The 17,025-nt window shown below is 38.7% G+C and overlaps 5 protein-coding genes and 1 long non-coding RNA gene across 23 annotated transcripts; 2 read left to right on the forward strand and 4 right to left on the reverse strand.

The window, feature by feature from the left end:
• Nucleotides 1-60: 60 nt before the first annotated feature.
• On the reverse strand, nt 61-1,735 carry LOC126872071 (SAYSvFN domain-containing protein 1). Of its 3 annotated transcripts, none has more exons than XM_050631598.1 (3): nt 648-1,735; nt 342-444; nt 61-247 (listed from the first exon to the last, which is right to left on the reverse strand). In XM_050631598.1, the coding sequence occupies exons 1-3, from the start codon at nt 813-815 to the stop codon at nt 147-149; spliced, it is 372 nt and encodes a 123-aa protein (XP_050487555.1). In that variant the 5' UTR covers nt 816-1,735; the 3' UTR covers nt 61-146. The 3 variants fall into 3 exon arrangements, with proteins under 3 accessions (XP_050487555.1, XP_050487554.1, XP_050487553.1); XM_050631597.1 differs by having other exon boundaries at nt 61-444; nt 648-998; nt 1,070-1,728; XM_050631596.1 differs by having other exon boundaries at nt 61-444; nt 648-1,728.
• LOC126872038 (L-asparaginase-like) lies at nt 606-7,184 on the forward strand. Of its 6 annotated transcripts, none has more exons than XM_050631522.1 (10): nt 608-712; nt 3,217-3,362; nt 4,039-4,194; nt 4,289-4,400; nt 4,517-4,631; nt 4,993-5,329; nt 5,762-6,076; nt 6,155-6,459; nt 6,534-6,707; nt 6,780-7,184. In XM_050631522.1, exons 2-10 carry the CDS (start codon nt 3,266-3,268, stop codon nt 7,140-7,142), a joined length of 1,974 nt encoding a protein of 657 aa, XP_050487479.1. In that variant the 5' UTR covers nt 608-712; nt 3,217-3,265; the 3' UTR covers nt 7,143-7,184. The 6 variants fall into 6 exon arrangements, with proteins under 6 accessions (XP_050487481.1, XP_050487482.1, XP_050487479.1 ...); XM_050631527.1 differs by lacking the exons at nt 608-712; nt 6,780-7,184 and adding exons at nt 1,763-1,898; nt 2,198-2,420 and having other exon boundaries at nt 6,516-6,676; XM_050631524.1 differs by lacking the exon at nt 3,217-3,362 and having other exon boundaries at nt 606-712.
• LOC126872078 (uncharacterized) lies at nt 2,122-3,210 on the reverse strand. The gene is made up of 2 exons (XR_007691835.1): nt 2,960-3,210; nt 2,122-2,434 (listed from the first exon to the last, which is right to left on the reverse strand). It is a non-coding gene; the product is annotated as an uncharacterized LOC126872078 (long non-coding RNA).
• A 244-nt stretch (nt 7,185-7,428) lies between the features above and the next one.
• Nucleotides 7,429-8,755, reverse strand: LOC126872065 (uncharacterized). Of its 5 annotated transcripts, none has more exons than XM_050631580.1 (5): nt 8,627-8,755; nt 8,328-8,523; nt 8,056-8,239; nt 7,813-7,984; nt 7,429-7,744 (listed from the first exon to the last, which is right to left on the reverse strand). In XM_050631580.1, exons 2-5 carry the CDS (start codon nt 8,505-8,507, stop codon nt 7,588-7,590), a joined length of 693 nt encoding a protein of 230 aa, XP_050487537.1. In that variant the 5' UTR covers nt 8,508-8,523; nt 8,627-8,755; the 3' UTR covers nt 7,429-7,587. The 5 variants fall into 5 exon arrangements, with proteins under 5 accessions (XP_050487537.1, XP_050487538.1, XP_050487535.1 ...); XM_050631581.1 differs by having other exon boundaries at nt 8,328-8,520; nt 8,627-8,752; XM_050631578.1 differs by having other exon boundaries at nt 8,602-8,723.
• A 914-nt stretch (nt 8,756-9,669) lies between these two features.
• On the forward strand, nt 9,670-11,991 carry LOC126872059 (uncharacterized). Of its 2 annotated transcripts, XM_050631568.1 has the most exons (5): nt 9,670-9,813; nt 9,895-9,980; nt 10,125-10,314; nt 10,380-10,521; nt 10,611-11,991. In XM_050631568.1, exons 1-5 carry the CDS (start codon nt 9,808-9,810, stop codon nt 11,012-11,014), a joined length of 828 nt encoding a protein of 275 aa, XP_050487525.1. In that variant the 5' UTR covers nt 9,670-9,807; the 3' UTR covers nt 11,015-11,991. The 2 variants fall into 2 exon arrangements, with proteins under 2 accessions (XP_050487525.1, XP_050487524.1); XM_050631567.1 differs by having other exon boundaries at nt 9,808-9,980.
• An 8-nt stretch (nt 11,992-11,999) lies between these two features.
• Nucleotides 12,000-16,995, reverse strand: LOC126872033 (transmembrane protein 8B). 6 transcript variants are annotated; one of them, XM_050631508.1, is made up of 6 exons: nt 16,644-16,995; nt 14,618-14,868; nt 14,251-14,528; nt 13,525-14,157; nt 12,608-13,460; nt 12,000-12,539 (listed from the first exon to the last, which is right to left on the reverse strand). In XM_050631508.1, the coding sequence occupies exons 2-6, from the start codon at nt 14,797-14,799 to the stop codon at nt 12,377-12,379; spliced, it is 2,109 nt and encodes a 702-aa protein (XP_050487465.1). In that variant the 5' UTR covers nt 14,800-14,868; nt 16,644-16,995; the 3' UTR covers nt 12,000-12,376. The 6 variants fall into 6 exon arrangements, with proteins under 6 accessions (XP_050487465.1, XP_050487463.1, XP_050487467.1 ...); XM_050631506.1 differs by lacking the exon at nt 16,644-16,995 and adding an exon at nt 16,446-16,628; XM_050631510.1 differs by lacking the exon at nt 16,644-16,995 and adding an exon at nt 16,127-16,583.
• Between the last annotated feature and the right edge of the window lie 30 nt (nt 16,996-17,025).

Below are 17,025 nucleotides of genomic sequence, written 5' to 3' on the forward strand. Positions count from 1 at the left end.
TATTTTTCATTTGCATATCATTATGAATTACACAGACACAAACATTTATACACATACAAGTGAGTACAAAATATGTATTATTTTTACCTGTGATAAATTTAAATGTTCTACAACTTTAAATTAATGTATGTTTCCTATGCCATATCTTATTTCTCTCTCAAACTGAGAAGCATCAAGTGTTCCTTCGATAGCTTTGCAGTTTGGATTAAATACAGAATAGGCACTAAGTTCACCCGACTTTTTTGGTCTAGATCGAGTATTTAGACAAATAAATATTAATGTGGACAAAATAAAATATACTGCTCCAAATTCACATTGAATCGCAATTATATACAAGGTACCCCATAAAAGAAAATACAGTAGATATGTCACTATTCTTAGCATTGTACATTGTGATTGGTCTACACTGTCATCTGAACAGGTACTTTCCGCATCCTGGTCATCCTGCAAACTTTTCATCCTTAATCATACTGATTTATTGTATAAATTTTACAATAAATATTATTTCTTATGTAACAAACGTATTTATTATAATATCCTCCAATATTATTCACGTATAAAAGAGCATCCATAACTGGATGAAGAGTCATAATCACTGTCATAACATTTACAGTATCTTACATGTGTCACACGTAACATAACCTTACCTTGATATCGGATTTTAACGGTGCTGCCACCGAAGAATCTTCAGCTGATTTATTTCCATTCCACGGTAGGACAGTTTTTATCACATTCTTAATAGATTCTATCATTTCTTCCCTTCGTTTACGACGTCTATACGCTTCGAGTCTCTCTTTTATGTCACTTTGAACCATATTGAACGTAACCGTCTTCTTCTATCAGAAGCACATTGCGTTATATTTATTCATAACTCGGTATACTTTACAATATAAGTGATATAACAAAATAACAATCATTTTGCAAATGATTGGTCACTTATCGCAGCTGTATTATTTGCACATCTTATTATTGGTCGATATGTACATGATGTATACATACTACATACATATAAACTGTTATTAATATGCTATTAAAGGTTAATTGAATGAAGTTTGTCCAATATATGTACATATATTTGAACAACTTATTATGTATAGTAGAACAAGCCGATATTATGTTAAACAATATGATTTTACAAGGAAGATAGGTTAACAAATATTTTTATTAAAATAGTACTAATGGCGAACCAAGCCAAATGCGCAACACAATCTGATTCTATTGACGTTAAATTACTCAATGTATTAGATACTCGGTTACTCGGTGGTGCCGTTGATTTTGGATCTTCTTTCATCATCTCCGGGATTTTGGCGATCATATTTAGAACTATGATTGCTCCGGTTGAAAGGGTTAAATTGATTTTACAGACACAGGCGAGTAGCCATCAAATAGGACATGCGAAACGATCCGCATACTCTGGCGTTTTAAATGCACTTATTAGAATACCTAAGGAACAGGGGTTCCTGTCTCTTTGGCGCGGAAATGTTCTCAATATTTGTCGATATTTTCCAGCCCAAGCAATTAATTTTTCCTTTTACAATATATACTACGGAATGTTCCAAAAAGTTTGTCCGATAGATTATTAATAAGAATACTTTTTTAAATATAATTTTGCGCGCGTAAACATCAAATAGTGTTACATAGATGATTGAATCGAAGAATTACAGTCACATCGTTTTGCCATTCATGACCGGCGGTGCCGTCGGTTTAACATCCTGTGCGGTTCTCTACCCCCTTCATTTCTGCAATACTCGAATAACCGTAGATGTTGGCGACAGCAAGATAGTTAAGAGGGAGTTTTACGGATTCAGTGACTGCATATGCAAAATTTACAAAAACGACGGTTTAAAAGGATTATATCAAGGACTGTCTGTCTCGGTTTGCGGGCTATCTTTATACAGGTTTGGAGTATTTAACAATAATTGTATCAATTGATTAATCAATCTCAAAAGTATTGACCGTCTATTGAACGAATTTATACATTTAAATATTCCAACTTGATTCTTTATTTCTTACATTATACACTAGGTGCCCTGTATTTTACAAAACTCAACCTACGATTACTTTTGATTCTATCAATAAATAAGTGTTTGACGATAAATGAAAGGACAACATACAAATAGATATCGTGACAATAAAAATTTATTTATAACCTCATAGTGTGGTGATGTGAATAAAAAATTTTAAATGCATTTTGTAGGTCCATTTACTTTGGTCTTTATGCAACTGGTAAACGAACATATTTGAACAATTATGCAACAGATCATGACACAATGAACGTACCATTCTTTATGTCCTTGGCCCTTGCTCAATTATCTTCTTGGATCGCGACAATTGTTTCCTATCCCTTCGACACAACGTCTAGACAAAAAATGCTTTGGAGCGGCCGTGGTTCGAGAAGTTTCGTGTCAGTGCGACACGTGGTCAGTAAAAAATTCTGAAACAATTTTAATGAGGATTTTAAAGTTTCGTTTACTGAGTGCGACTATTCAATACTCCGTCAGATCACTACTATCATAGAAAAAGATGGTCCAATTGGTTTTTATAGAGGCTTAACTGCTAACTTAATGAGTACTCTTTGTGGATCTTTACTTCTGGTTACATATGATATAGTTAAGCTACGTTTTGATCAGTTAATGGAGTCGAAGGTATTCTGTTTGTAAACTATTTGTTATTTTAAAAGTCTACATTTAAAAAATTGCATTTTTTAGAATACTAAATCCGAAACTTAAAGATTGTTAAGAAGCTTAAATGTTTAGCAAATGTCAATACAAAAGTAAATTTAAGATGGTGCATTATTGGATTATACTTATACACATAAACGGTAATTGTTTATACAAATAAATTCTGAAAAAAATAAACCAAATTGCCAAATGCAAAATGATGCAATGTTGTGAATCCAAGAATATGTAACTGGCATTATCTAAAGCACGCGTATTGAGTTAGGTTAAATAAAAATTACTTATGCTAGATAGATCGTAGACAGTATAATAGTCACGTTCATGCATTAAATGCATCTTTCCAGTTTCAAGCAATCTTTCGAACTCTATACTCTTGACCGTGAAAAATGCGTACTTTGAATGAACTAATCCTCAGCGGTTTCTGTTTTATATCTTGAATAACCTCCATATTTTATATCGGTTGGGAAAGTGTTACATGTATTGAGATCTCGATCTGCGTATAATCGCTAAAAATTATATAACAAATCGCTCCTTACAGAAACTTCGTAGTGTCATAGTAACATTCTATCGTGACACATAGAGCGCTCATGGTAGAATCAGTTACAAACACACAAAGTATTGCGTGTCCATACATCCGAAGAGGTGACCTAGACTTCTGTTTGCTCTACCCTGAGTGTATCAAGGGTAAGACTGGGAAGTAGGCAGTGCGAATAAAACAGAATAAATAGAGTCTAATAAGCATAGAGATATAAAGATAGAGTACTCGGGTCATACGTGACTGTGTAAGTGGATGCAATATGGGAATAAAAAGAGAACGCTGCATAGAGGGTGTTGTCTAATCAACCTGCACACTGATGTCGCTAGCTGATCGGTGTTATACTTACATATTTACTATACGAATGCGTATGCGTTATTATACAAAGGCACAAGATGTCTCTATGCAATGTTCTTTCTCTATTCTTATATCGCTTTTTCAGCTCGTTCACGACCTCTATTTTTATACTTTTATGGTAATGAGATATTGTAGAATCAGGTTTATTACTCCTCATCACATTTTACATATTTCTTTAGTTTAGTTAAAAATTATTGGTCAAATATAGTTGCGTTTGGTATCGTTTTGATTGTACGATTGTCAATAATCCGATTAAGGAATTCTCCTAACAGTATAATAAAAAATTAAAAAAGATTGTACTTTTCCTATTCCGGTAATTCGTTATCGGCTTGAATTACAATACATCGATGGAGATCATTGATAACATAGAACCTCGAGCCATGAGTTCCAAGAATTGATGGAGATAACCTTATAGGGGGGGCAAATTCGTTGTCATATGCATATATCTACACATTGTTGTGTATGTAGTAGTTGCAGAATCACGTTGGCAATCACAAGAAAAGAGGATGGAGCACCTTAGAAACAATAGTTCTGGTTCTTTGGCCATTGAAAGTGTCCGTGAAAGTCGTGTGCTCGTTCTTTATACCGGCGGTACCATTGGAATGATTAGAAATGAAGATGGAGGTAATACGTTTCTCTTTCTCTTTCACGTGAAATTATGATTGAAATGGTTGTCGTTAAAACTATGAAGATAATACGATTTATTATCTTACCATAGTTCTCGTCCCTAAAGCGAACGCTTTCGTGAAAAAACTGCGAAATTATCCACACATTTACGACCGAGAATACGCGGAAAAACGATTCGGATTGATGGGGCCGCTTGTACTTCCGTAAGTGCATAATCGATCTAGTGATTGAAAAAAGAAGAAGTTAATAATCCTGATAAATTCGTAACGATACCTGACCAACTAATAGGTATTTATTTTTATTTGGTTTTTCTTTAAAGAATGACTGCGACAGACAGCAAACGTGTCATTTATAACGTATTGGAATATTCGCCGCTCTGTGATTCTAGTAACATGACAATGGACGATTGGATTCGTATTGCCCATGATATCAAGGTAACCCCTACTATGCAAGTATACATAGTTGGAGATGCTATATGTATGGTTTAATCAGATATATACATATATTCATAAGACCTCTTTCGGGAATGTATGCAAAGAAATGAGAGAAACATGAAAGCACGTAAATAACGTTAGAACATAGCGTAGAGATTTTTCCGATACCGCAACTACGCTCATTAAAGTGCTTGAAATGCTATTAATATCTCTTCTTTCGGAAATAAATACTTTAAATACCGGATATTTTTAGAAATAAATTTTATTTTATTGTAAACTGTAGACAAAGAGTTCCGAAAGAGAAATAACTAACTAACTAATTAAATAAGCTTTACACTCAACTGGATATTTGCTGTTCTAGCAAGCTTACGAACGTTTCGACGGATTCGTAATTCTACATGGGACAGACACGTTAAGTTACACGGCATCTGCTCTATCTTTTATGCTCGAATCTTTGGGCAAAATAGTTATTTTAACTGGCTCTCAAGTCCCAATTTTCGACAGCAGAAGCGACGGTTTGGATAACTTTCTGTCATCCCTAATAATAGCTGCAAATTACAACATACCGGAAGTATGCGTATACTTTGGAACAAACTTGATGAGAGGGAATCGTACCTGTAAAATATCGGCCACTTCGTTCGAGGCGTTCGATTCACCGAATTTTCCACCGTTGGCTAAGGCCAACATCACGATAGAAGGTTAGCAGTTGACCCAATTACAGGATACAATTCGCTTAATTGACTGTGGTTTTGCTCGTTTCGTGCAATCTTCTTCCACGAGATATTCTTTTGTCCGTTAAATGGAACTCTAAATGCAAATCGATACATGCAATGATAGCGTAATACGTACCATATGATATTACAATTCTATGACGTTCGAAGATTCTTATCAGGAATCTATATTTGGAAACTGGTAGTTACATTGGCATTATCATAGAAAATAACGTGTTCGTATATGTTAATTTATTGAGATATGCACGTGTTAAACTTCTTTACAAACTACTGTTACAATATTGAAAATGTAGTTAAAGAGAACATACATAACGTGTACAATTGTAGTTTAAGAATGTCTTTAATATGTGCCGTTTTATCAGCGTCACTGTAATATACCTATATGTATGTGCATTGTAGTGGATTATCGGGCAATATTCCGACCATTTACGTTGGAAAAGTTTCACGTACACGCGTCCTTGAACAGAAATGTTGGATTGCTACGGATATTTCCAAGTATGACTACGCACTTGGTAAGGGCGTTTCTACAGCCCCCGATCGAAGGTGTGGTGCTACAGTCCTATGGAGCAGGGAACGTGCCCACGAACCGAGAGGATATAATTAAAGAATTGTCCGCAGCTACAAAACGCGGAGTCATCATCGTCAATATTACACAATGCGCGACAGGCTGCGTTAAGAATTCATACGCACCTGGAAAATTTCTCGAGGATGCTGGTACACTTAAAATTATGTTAAAAATTCGCGATTCAAAAATTGCAGCGGATCTAAATACAAAAGTTTAAAAATTTACAGGCGTAATATCGGGTTCTGATATGACACCAGAAGCTACGTTGACTAAACTCGCTTACGTATTATCGAAGAAAGAATGGGATTTACAAACGAAGCGTCAAATGATGCAGACGAATCTCCGCGGAGAATTAACTGCTCAACGACCGCCGTATCTCGAGGATATAGATCTTGTGGAGGCGGTTGCCAGATCTCTGAGACTTTCTTCAACGGCGGAACGTCAAGAATTGGGATCGATTCTTTTCCCTGCGATGTTGAACGCTGCCGTGAGGAGCCGCGATGTCGTGAAACTCGAAATCTTGAAAGGATACGTAAGTATATGTAATTGAGCCATTCATACGACACTCAATTTCTTTTCTTAAAGTAGTTTATACTTTTCAACTAGGGTGCAGATATATCGCAACAAAACGCAGATGGTCGCACGGCATTGCATATTGCTTGCTGCGAAGGTGATTTAAAAGTCGTCCACTGTCTTTTACGAATGGGTGCGAACGTTCACATCAAAGATCGATTTAACCGTACACCACTTACAGACGCGATAGAGTTCGACCATCACGAGGTATAATATCACTCGAACCTTGTATTTCGCATTTATTCCATTTCATGTCCCATTTCCATTTCGATTTTTCAGATCATTAATATTCTAATACATAATGGTGCACACTTACACGGAAGCGCATATATAATAGGAGAGAAAATGTGTGCCGCTGCAGCCGTTGGAAACGTGAAGCGTTTAACGTCGTATCAATTAGCGAACGCAGACCTTTCGCAGAAGGATTTTTCTGGGAGGACACCCTTGCATTTCGCAGCGCTACATAATAACACACAAGCTGTTCAATTCTTATTGGATCATAATGTGGAGACGGAATGTTTCGATAAAACGGAACAATCGCCGCACGATCTTGCTAAAGCGTCGGGTTCCGTAGATGCGGCGAGATTGTTGTCGCCGTTTTATTCCCCGAACTCGCTAGTTACGGAGGAAACTTCGAGATGAAAGTGAAACGACCGCTGGTCCGTAGCTATAATCACACAGTTTTACACAAGAAATCACATCAGACTAAAAATAAAACCCGTGTATCTACGTTAAGTGGAATAGTATAAAATGGACATCTGTTCAACTATCTTTGTATTGTATTCGCGTCCTAGTTGAAATAATATGATTGCGAAGACGGCGGACCACGTAAATACGTTAATTTGTCGCAGAAGAGTCGTTAAGCATTTCATACAATAGTTAACGAAAAGTGAAAGTCTAAAGAGACGGTGATTATGACTGGATCACGCAGCAGTGCACGCGAAAATATTTCGCGCAGGATAATAACGTATTTCCTTGAGCGTGGTAAAGTGTGAGTTTGAAGTGTGAAAAGCCGATGTTCCTTCATTTTTGTACATAAATATTCCCTTCTGTATTTGTACAGTAATAGAGAATATGCGTTACATCATCACACTATCCCAAGCTCGTCCATCACGGTTTTTAAAAGCTTCGGCGTTATTAAACAATCCTTATAAATGTAAGCGCAATTATGATTTCCCTTTCGTCCGATAATTACAGCATCTTGAATGATCGTACCATTTGTAACATCTTTGAACCAGCTGTGACTGTTAATAAATCAATTTAAAACATCCTCGTAATATCAAGTTTCTGAGTGTTCTCTCTCTAATCTTACCTTGATAATCCATCGATTATTTTATCTGTACTCGTTGGATTCTCCGAATTCGCGGCTACTGAGACGATCGAACAAACGATACGTTGCATGCACGGAACCACGTAATCGTTGCCGAACATCATTTCATTAATAGCGTTCCCTATATGTAACCATTGTCCATTATCCGTCGAGCCTAACGTTGTATACGATAAGAGAAGAAAAAACTATTAATGAATATAGAGAATTATAGTATCATTTACTTACGATAATTATACTGTGGATGCGCTTTAGAGAATAATGGTGAAACTACTCTAAACAGGGTGGCCATTAATCCAACAATTCCAAGGCTTTTCGTGTTAACGTTGAACAACGATGGAAATTCACCATTCTCCCCTATTTTATGTTCGAACGGTATCGAAAGGAAAGGAATAGTCACAGCCCAATCAATCTGTGACGATTATTATTATTACAAATAAGAAGACTTTTTATCTGAATCGAGTGAAAGTTAACAATTACCCGAATTTTCTGAAACTTACACGAAATTCTTCTTGTTCCGAATCGAACGAGATCAACCCACCATTTGGATGCTTTCCAAATACTTTACTGTGTGTCCTCGAAGTTTTTGCCTTTCCATTAACGTTATCCTTCGATTCAGAAAGGTGCAGCAGACAACATAGCGATAATAATATAACGTAGTATTCAAACGAATTTCTCATGATTTTTATTGTTCTACTAAAAAAAAAAAAAAAAAAAAAAAAAAAAATTGAGCTGTAAAAACTGGTGCTGCTGCAGCTAATTGAAGCAAATTACCAGTGGTAGAGAATTTTTGTTATACTTAGGATAGATCTGTAGTGGCTAGTATATCGACTAATTGGAACGAACACAGGAATACGTGTGAGCAATCCCTGATCTCTGCTGGCAGTTTTTGTACAGAAGCTAGCCCACTCTTGACAGGTAGGAAGCTCTATTCCGACGAGCGGAATTAACGAACCTAAGAGAGAATTCTGGTTAAATTACTGTACCGAAACAACGTCACCGCAGCTGTTACGCCGCTCATCGTCACGCCTAATTCCGCAAATTCGCGCGAGTCCACGTTTCGTAATTACATATTCCCTCGTATTTCGTTATTTTCGCTAAGGTCAGTCTAGTTTAAGGATCTTCCACATACCTTGCACGATAAAACGTGCCGCACGCATACAGAAATATTTTCGTCGATCGAGCGTTGTTTCATTAAAATTAAAATGAAACACAGCAGGATAACGATCGAGAGACACTGGCAGTACTTGTTTAATTTATGTGCGCATTCATATGTGAGGTTTGGCAGTGCACGCATACGAGTCTCGACTTTCGTGAATTTTCCAGAGCAACCTGCAGAACGAATTCCTCGTCTTAAAATCAGGTAGACGGCGAACGCATGGTCGCGAAACCTGCATATGGCGTTTCAATTTTTGTTACGAACAAAATATCACGAAATGCCCTTTCCCATTTCATTTACGAAATTGCTGCAGGATTATCGCCATCGTCGATCGTTGTCACGGACTTTGATTGACTGAAATAAAATCTATGTACCAACATGGTTTTATTACAACAACGATTACGATAAACAACGTTTTATTTTCCGCAATGTAACATCGCGTAGTCGATTGTTTCTAAAGAAATCGTCATGGACCTAGGAAGAGGTGGGTGAACGCGTTAACAGATGCTTATCGATCTTGCGAAAGATAAATTATTTCAGGCTCGACAACAATGCCGTCGTGAGTGATTCGTAGCGACAGTTTAGCGTATCGCTGCTTCTTCAGAAGAGACGAGCGGGTCACGGACCGTGATAGCGTCCCATGGAAATCTAACAATGAAAGCGAAACCACCGGCTCCAATTATGTCCATGGTTTGTCATGTCGTGACGATTCGGAGTAGGTGCATGACTATATATGCCAGGGACAATGTTCGTGTCGCCCAGTTTCTTCAGAGCCAAACGATACAACACAGCCACGAGGACTAATTTATTTTTCACGTTCCATGGAGGTATGCTTCGTAGAGGTAGCAAATTCGCGAAAGAAAATGTTCACTGTGAATAATATCTTGTTTGAAATCTTTTTGTCGCAGATGTCGTTTAATTTCCGGAATCCTGTCCTGCTCTTGTTATCTTTGGCGGCGATCGTCGGAGGCAACCCCAAGTTTGACGATGGAGGGTAAGATTCTTGCTGAGTTCTGTAGTGGTTATACGAAGACGTTTCTTACTCAAACGGCTTTTCCAAGCTCGCTTCGAGCTTTTTATCTCATCATTCTTCTTCGAGTAATAATTCTCACGACTGAGCGAAACAAATCGTAAACAGGTTCATACCGAGTTCCATGATTTATCTGGAAAAGAACGCAAAGTCCCAAGATCAGATAGCTATGCCTTCCGAGCCAAGGCTACGCAGTGAGACATCAACAAAGCGGAGTGACGTGGACAACGACGTGGATATTACGGACCGCAGCCAAGAACCTCGATTTGGTTTCACGAACCTTGGTAGCACAGGAAGCGTAAGCAATCTTCGTTGAATCTGATCTTTATCGTCGATATTTAAGTAACATAGACATCGACACAGGGTTACGGAGTATCAACGTATGCTCCGGCGAAGATAGACTTGGGAGGATTGTTCTTGGGCGCTATCATAGGGATAGGTTCCATCCTCATCATACCTAAACTACTCTACATTCTTTCTGGCACTTACGGCCATTATGCAAGAAGTAAATTACTTAAAGCTTTATTTAAAAGAAAGGAAGATAAGAAAAACCATGAATTTCGCTTTAATACAAAATAATCGTCTCTATCGTAGGCGAGGAGAGTGGCTTCGCTCAAATCATGACAAGAATGGACGACGTTCTGGCTCGTCACGGTATCGACACGACATCCTGCATGCAACGAGCCGTCTGTACTTATTCGCAACAGGCCTCCTCGTCGGTGAAAGAGGCCAATAAGCTAAGCGACGATGAGAAGGCCTCGTCGTTCGATCGCGTGATCGATACGATCACGACGAATCAGATTTTCCGAACGGCCATGGAAGGAACCGCGATACAAGAAGCGGTGGAAGCAGGGAGAGCCGGTCGAAATTGTTCGCGGACTTATTCACATTGCGGATTTTCCATGGAAACGATACTGTCTTTATTATCGAACGTAATTACCACTGTCGCCGCAGTTAATACAGGAACCACGACGCCCACAGGAAATGGCACGTTGTAATCGCTAAGAGTGAAAATTTCTGATTACGCGGTAAAATATCCTACTACGATTCTCGGACATTGAAGCGTAATGGAAATGTAGTCGTCTTTAGGTAAAGTTGAACAGGATAGTAACGAAGAATACATTAGCGCCATATGATAAACCGTATATCATATTATACGGTTTCATTTACGTAATCGAGTAGTCATTTATCATAAATACGATCAGTTCCTCGTGATGCAATTGAAATATTATTCGTAAATGAAATTAGTCGCAAGTATCTTTTAACAAATAAAAAAGGAACAAATTGCAACAATTTCCTTTTACGTTTATTTGGTCTTACACGCATGCGAACCGAGAAAAGTGAAATTGTTCCCGCGTAATATGACGAAGTCGCTAGTTCGCGCAATTTGGCGCGTAACGCGACGACTTTCCTTCGACGTAGACACTTATTCTTTACACAATCCTCGTGTAAAGCAAACAGGACCGTATGTAATTACATAGCGTGACGATCTGTTATTTTTCAGTGCGAACACGATGTACAACGTTGTACGCTATTTTAAAGGTTCTACGATCTCCGATGTAGATACGATAATCCTTTAGAGCGTACATAAATATAGAATTTTTCCATTAAAATGTATGAGTCGTGTGCGAGGTGTTGATTCCTAAGAGAATTAAAATGAACTTTGTCAAATTAACGTGAAATATCGAACCGTCGATATTCGAATTGGAACTTAAGCCCCCAAGATAGTTCTCGAGGAATTCGTTCTTAATTACAGATTATACAGCACTATGATATATTCACGTTAGTAAAGTGCAGTTTCGCTTTTACAGAAAAGATGTTGGAAATTCTCTGTTATACTCTGCACATGTAATTATATGTATATATCCTAGAAGTTCTTTGGTCCTTAGCAAAATACATAAATCTTCGTTGAACGCATTGTTAAAGCTATGTAATTTAGTTGACATTAATAAATTCAACAAACACAAGCAATCAAGCTTAATGTCGTTTGAATAATCCTATTCTGGAACGTATCTTAATCGTGATATAAAAACATGTTTGGAGCTTCTTAATTATGCAAATATAACGATAGACAACATTGAAGCAATTAACATTGTCGTGAATTTCGTACTGTTTCACAACGTACATTCAGTAGCTGAACCTATCTTATGAACATTATCTGATTTTTATAAGAATAAGGTTTTTGGGAATTACAATAATATGCTCGATGTACCGTCGTCTACGAGCACTTTCGATTGCTAGAAATATCTTTTTGTACCTGATTCTTTCATTAAATTGGCAACGAGATTTTCTTTTCTAGACAATAACACTTTTCAATAACTTTCACTTGGTAAATATAAGAGAACATTTTTATATAACGATCATTTCATATACTGTCGCTTCGGTAGAAGGAGTATGAGTCCTATAGCGACAGACGCGTGCCACATACTGTGCACAATATAGTAATTCTTTCTTGTCTGCAGAAAGGCGTAACAAATAAGACCGAGGGAGACTACAAGGAGACCAGCCGGAAAATAAATGCTTCTGTAAATGAAAACAAATTTCACTTAAAACTAATCTCCTTTATAAATTTCTTAAAACATTCTACTCACCTGTAGGGACGCGATGGATAACAAACCGTACCCCTTCTTTTGCATCTCATGCCCCAGGACAAACCGATCAGTGCAGAGCCCGTTATAGCTGGCAGGAGAAACACCCATAGAGCTGTACGATCCATTTGGGCACTCATGGCGAGAATAACAGCACCGGTTATTTGACAAAAAGCAGTGAACTTTGGACCAAACGAAGCCATTGCTATCAACGTCACCCAAATGGACAGAAGGGCGTTGAAGAAGTCACAGAACTGTAAAACGTCCAGTCTCATGATGCATACGCCGTACACATCGTCTCCAGATTCGCAGGCATGATAGAACGTCGAGAAAAACATCACAGCGGCGTAAACCATCGCCTCCGCAAAATACTCTCTACGCACGGCCACGTAAACGGAACCAATAAATGGAAGGTTGCTGAACGTTAGCAATAGTACGTGGATTATTACGTCGTTATTGTCGAGAACATAAGTGTCATCCACACAATCGAAGCCTCTGTAACCGCCGAAACAATAACACGCGGCGAACACGAAACCGCCGCTCATGTAATTCATGCATTTCCCGTGAGAGTTGCAGCTATCTTCGATGCAAGATAACGAAGAGATACGACTCTCTAATGTGGTGTTACAAGGGATCATGCAGTCACAGTCCTCGCAGGCGGTCCCGTTCAGACAAGTTGCTATACAATGGCAATTTTCTTCTACGCAAAATGCTCTCAGACTTATATGCCAGATTCCTGGCTCCGGGAATGGAACGTAAAGGTTGGCTGGTCCTGTATAGTTTACGTAAATGTCTGCAGCTGTCGTGTTCTCCATTCGAGTGCAGCCTCCGCCGGCAGTGATATTCGAGTAATAACCTGGTAAATCAGGATTTGTTTTAACGACTATATCTCTCTTATTATTCGACTTTCAGTTGCTTACCTAATGAAATGCACGCGACCACGACGACGTTCTTCTTCTCCTTGTCTTTCGCGCCAACTAGTTTCAAACTTAGAGTCAGAGTTCCACCGACGTCGTACACTCGACCGATTTCGAAGCTGAGGACGGACAACGTGTCTGAGGTTAAATTAAACGCCGATGGTTTTGTGCCGTTTCCCCGCAAGTGCTCGTAATCGAAGAAGAAAAAGTCAGGAAAGGACTTCCTCGTCAAATCCACCGACTTCACTTGATCCAAATCGTAAGCGGGAGAATTGTCGAGCAACTGTAAGGACACGTTAGAGCTCTCTCCGGAGAGCAACTGGAGGGTAACATAGTGAAACGCGTCCGAATAGGGTTTGAAGAATACCGTGGCGTTTGTAGTATTCATTATCATTCCCGTGATGTGATCCTCCGCAGTCACGTGGACCGCGATCCTGCATTCTTCGCCGCAAGTCGACTTTAATGACAAACTAGAATCCACGAATTCATCGGGTATTAACAACTGCATCACAGCCGAGTCCGAGCTTCCGTTCATATGCACTTCGTACTCGTATTTCGGATCCATTGGAAAGACTACAGAGGCAGATTCTAAAAGCAATTCCGCGTCCAACACTGTATAGCACAATGCTCCAAGTCCTGGAAATAACAATACGTATTTTCAACCGCTATCATCGTGCTAACGTCAATTGATCCTTATATTTTATCTTTTTTTTTTTTTGGATGATCAACCTTGTTGCATGATTTTTCCGTTATCAGGGTCGCTCCAAGATCGAAACGCAATAGCATACCAATCGCCTGGCGCGGGTGCATCGATTTTTATCATATATTCATCCCCGTTGCTTTGCATGTTTAGCGAATAATATCGGCGTCTTCCTTTCATAAGTTTCGCCGCGATCTTCGATCCATCCGGCTGCACGAACGGTAAGCTACCAGACTTCAGAAACACGGAAACATTTCTAGCTGAGCATCTACCTATTCCACCAGACTTTTGTTCTTTTGCAATGAACCTAAAAGAAATAAACAATGTTCATTCATTTTCCATATAGAACAAAGTAATAGTCGAGGCTCGATTCTTTCCGCGCTATTCTAAGTTTACTTGAATCCTGCAGCCACCGTGCAATCCGGAACATTGAAGTGGATAATGGAGATGTGACGATAGGCGTAATAGTCGCTGAGAACATTGTCGGGTCGCTGAGCAACCCGTTCCAATTTGCTGCACAGACATCGTTGTATCGCGAAGATCCATGCGAACGAAATAACTAGTATGATATCTCGCATATTATAGATCCTATTCGCCTCATAACAAGCTACTTCGACGGATCGGAGAAGGTATGTTGTCCTGACAACCTGTGCAGAAAAAATTATATACGTATCGGTAAGAATTTATTTCTTAACTGGAAGAGCGAGTGTGTTAATAGATGGAATCACAATTTTGCAGAGTCAGATTAAAGATAACAGAGTGGATAAGATTACGCGTGGCCAGTAATCAGTCGCGATATAAATCAGGAAATATTTGTGGTAATTCCCGAGCAGGAAATGAAGTAACATGAACTATACCTTAACTGTTGATTTTTACGAGGCTCGTTGACGAAGTTTCGTGCGATACGTGTGATACGCGCGACCAAGTAGGTCAAATACCGTTGCCAATTCCCGCGCTTCCTGCGCTTGCAAGACGCGATTGCTTATTTGACTGCGCTTCCGTGCCATGATACAGAATAGCGTTCCTATCGGATTGAAACTCGTCGTCGTAGAAATTATAATCTCGAATAATACGAATTTTTTAAATTCGGTAGAAATACTTTAATAAGTAATCGAATAAATCCATCGGAAGCGCAGAAATTGAAAGCAAGATTTATTGTAGATATAGAAGATATAATATGAATTAAACGATAATACGGTAATGAAAAAAACATAGTGAGAAAATTATCTGGTGACTTATGGACTAGTACCAGAGAATTATTAAGAAAATCGTAGCGAGATACGAATAGAAATTGAGAGATACAGCCGTTCCAATGCTTCGTATACTACTTGAAATAAATTAGCCAAGTATCGTGATAATCGAACGAGTCTGTTAAATAATGTATGAAAAATTGATTTTCTATAACGCGACCACTCACCAATTTGTCTTCAATAGTTAATTGTCGATTCGTTTGCGAGCTCGCTTTTATAATGCATTCGAATTACTTTTCAGTGAACGCGTTACGATGGATGCGCAAACCGATATTCGATTCTATACGAATAACTTAAGGATTGTATTTCAGTTAGAATCACTTAATATCTACATATACGGTCTAAGGAATAATGCACGGAAAGCTGTTAAGTGGTCGTTTAAAATAATGAAAAGCAGAGATTAATTATCATGCTTTATGGACTCGATTGGTACGTTATATCTAACTGGATCAAATCTCTGGGAATAAATGTTGTGAACGAATTTAAAATAAATCGGTAATGTAAGAGTAACATAGCAGTTTAAAATATATACATATAGCGACACATGTTAACTTTGCTTGCGTGTCAACACGCCTACACGTTTACATCCGATTAACGTAGTCACATATGTTTGTAACGTTCCACACATATTCCATACGGGAACGGGATAGATTACGTTTCAGAAGGGTCGAAGCAATGCCGGCTGCGGCTGGTAAGCCAAGATGGATGAAGTTCAAGCTGTTTATCTTTCCTCAGTACAGCAACAAGTGTCCCTAAACAATTCATTTTAAATCTGTTCGTCCACAGACGAATTTGTCAGATAATCGAAATTAGTGGGCGAGTTCACTGTCGTCGCCAATCGAATATTTTCGACAACGTTAGTAGAGCAACGACTAACTACGTTACTGGCAGATCAAATTCGATACGTATCACTTGACATTATTATGATAAGATTTTCGAATGCCTACATACACACAACAGACACAGACACATACACACGCGCACGAGCCAGATGCTTTTAATTTCGCGCGATTTTTATAATCTAATGTCGTGGGTCTAGGAAGAACCAAGAGTCTTGGTGGAGGAGCTAGAACTTCACTAGACTCGTCGGCCGTTGTATATATCTGGTGGTCGATCATCAATAAGATTAGTCATGCGGTTTCACACGAACACATAAACACGAGAACACGTACCGGATATTCGTAAGAACACGTGGTCGCTTTGACAGCTATCCCTGATCTCACGTGAGAGTACGTTCGTGGCTGCTCAACAGACTGAAAATCCCCGGGAGCTGTTTATTGATCGTTTACTGCAGAAAGATACGCGCTACCATTCACTTGCGCTTACAACAAGGGAACTTGGTATAAATGGTGACTCAATGCATCGAGTGACTCGACGTAATTTTACTAAACTAAATAATACCCAAAGATAAAGAGAGAATTCTCAATGAACCATGATTCCCCTTAATCGGACGCTTAATAGAGAATTGAGACGCGCAACGGCGCAGCTCCAGCATGTGGGTCGATCAGCTGAGCGAACCACGCTCACTCCAAATCTTTTAAAGCAGCCAGACAT

This window comes from Bombus huntii, chromosome 12, assembly GCF_024542735.1.
Source record: "Bombus huntii isolate Logan2020A chromosome 12, iyBomHunt1.1, whole genome shotgun sequence".
Lineage (NCBI taxonomy): Eukaryota > Metazoa > Arthropoda > Insecta > Hymenoptera > Apidae > Bombus > Bombus huntii.

What these genes read in the sequence shown, in the direction of transcription:
- LOC126872071 (XM_050631597.1), bottom strand. Translation starts at nt 815, where the DNA reads ATGGTTCAAAGTGACATAAAAGAGAGACTCGAAGCGTATAGACGTCGT. An exon ending in CGTTAAAATCCGATATCAAG is followed by an intron (nt 445 to 647) that starts GTAAGGTTATGT and finishes AAAAGTTTGCAG; the next exon opens with GATGACCAGGATGCGGAAAG.
- LOC126872038 (XM_050631522.1), top strand. Translation starts at nt 3,266, where the DNA reads ATGGTAGAATCAGTTACAAACACACAAAGTATTGCGTGTCCATACATC. An exon ending in GTATTGCCCATGATATCAAG is followed by an intron (nt 4,632 to 4,992) that starts GTAACCCCTACT and finishes TTGCTGTTCTAG; the next exon opens with CAAGCTTACGAACGTTTCGA. An exon ending in TCGAAATCTTGAAAGGATAC is followed by an intron (nt 6,460 to 6,533) that starts GTAAGTATATGT and finishes CTTTTCAACTAG; the next exon opens with GGTGCAGATATATCGCAACA.
- LOC126872065 (XM_050631580.1), bottom strand. Translation starts at nt 8,507, where the DNA reads ATGAGAAATTCGTTTGAATACTACGTTATATTATTATCGCTATGTTGT. An exon ending in CGGAACAAGAAGAATTTCGT is followed by an intron (nt 8,240 to 8,327) that starts GTAAGTTTCAGA and finishes TAATCGTCACAG; the next exon opens with ATTGATTGGGCTGTGACTAT. An exon ending in ATAATCGATGGATTATCAAG is followed by an intron (nt 7,745 to 7,812) that starts GTAAGATTAGAG and finishes ATTTATTAACAG; the next exon opens with TCACAGCTGGTTCAAAGATG.
- LOC126872059 (XM_050631567.1), top strand. Translation starts at nt 9,808, where the DNA reads ATGGAGGTATGCTTCGTAGAGGTAGCAAATTCGCGAAAGAAAATGTTC. An exon ending in CCCAAGTTTGACGATGGAGG is followed by an intron (nt 9,981 to 10,124) that starts GTAAGATTCTTG and finishes AATCGTAAACAG; the next exon opens with GTTCATACCGAGTTCCATGA. An exon ending in ACCTTGGTAGCACAGGAAGC is followed by an intron (nt 10,315 to 10,379) that starts GTAAGCAATCTT and finishes ACATCGACACAG; the next exon opens with GGTTACGGAGTATCAACGTA.
- LOC126872033 (XM_050631506.1), bottom strand. Translation starts at nt 16,589, where the DNA reads ATGATCGACCACCAGATATATACAACGGCCGACGAGTCTAGTGAAGTT. An exon ending in ACGGTGGCTGCAGGATTCAA is followed by an intron (nt 14,529 to 14,617) that starts GTAAACTTAGAA and finishes TATTTCTTTTAG; the next exon opens with GTTCATTGCAAAAGAACAAA. An exon ending in GGTCGCGTGCATTTCATTAG is followed by an intron (nt 13,461 to 13,524) that starts GTAAGCAACTGA and finishes CTGATTTACCAG; the next exon opens with GTTATTACTCGAATATCACT.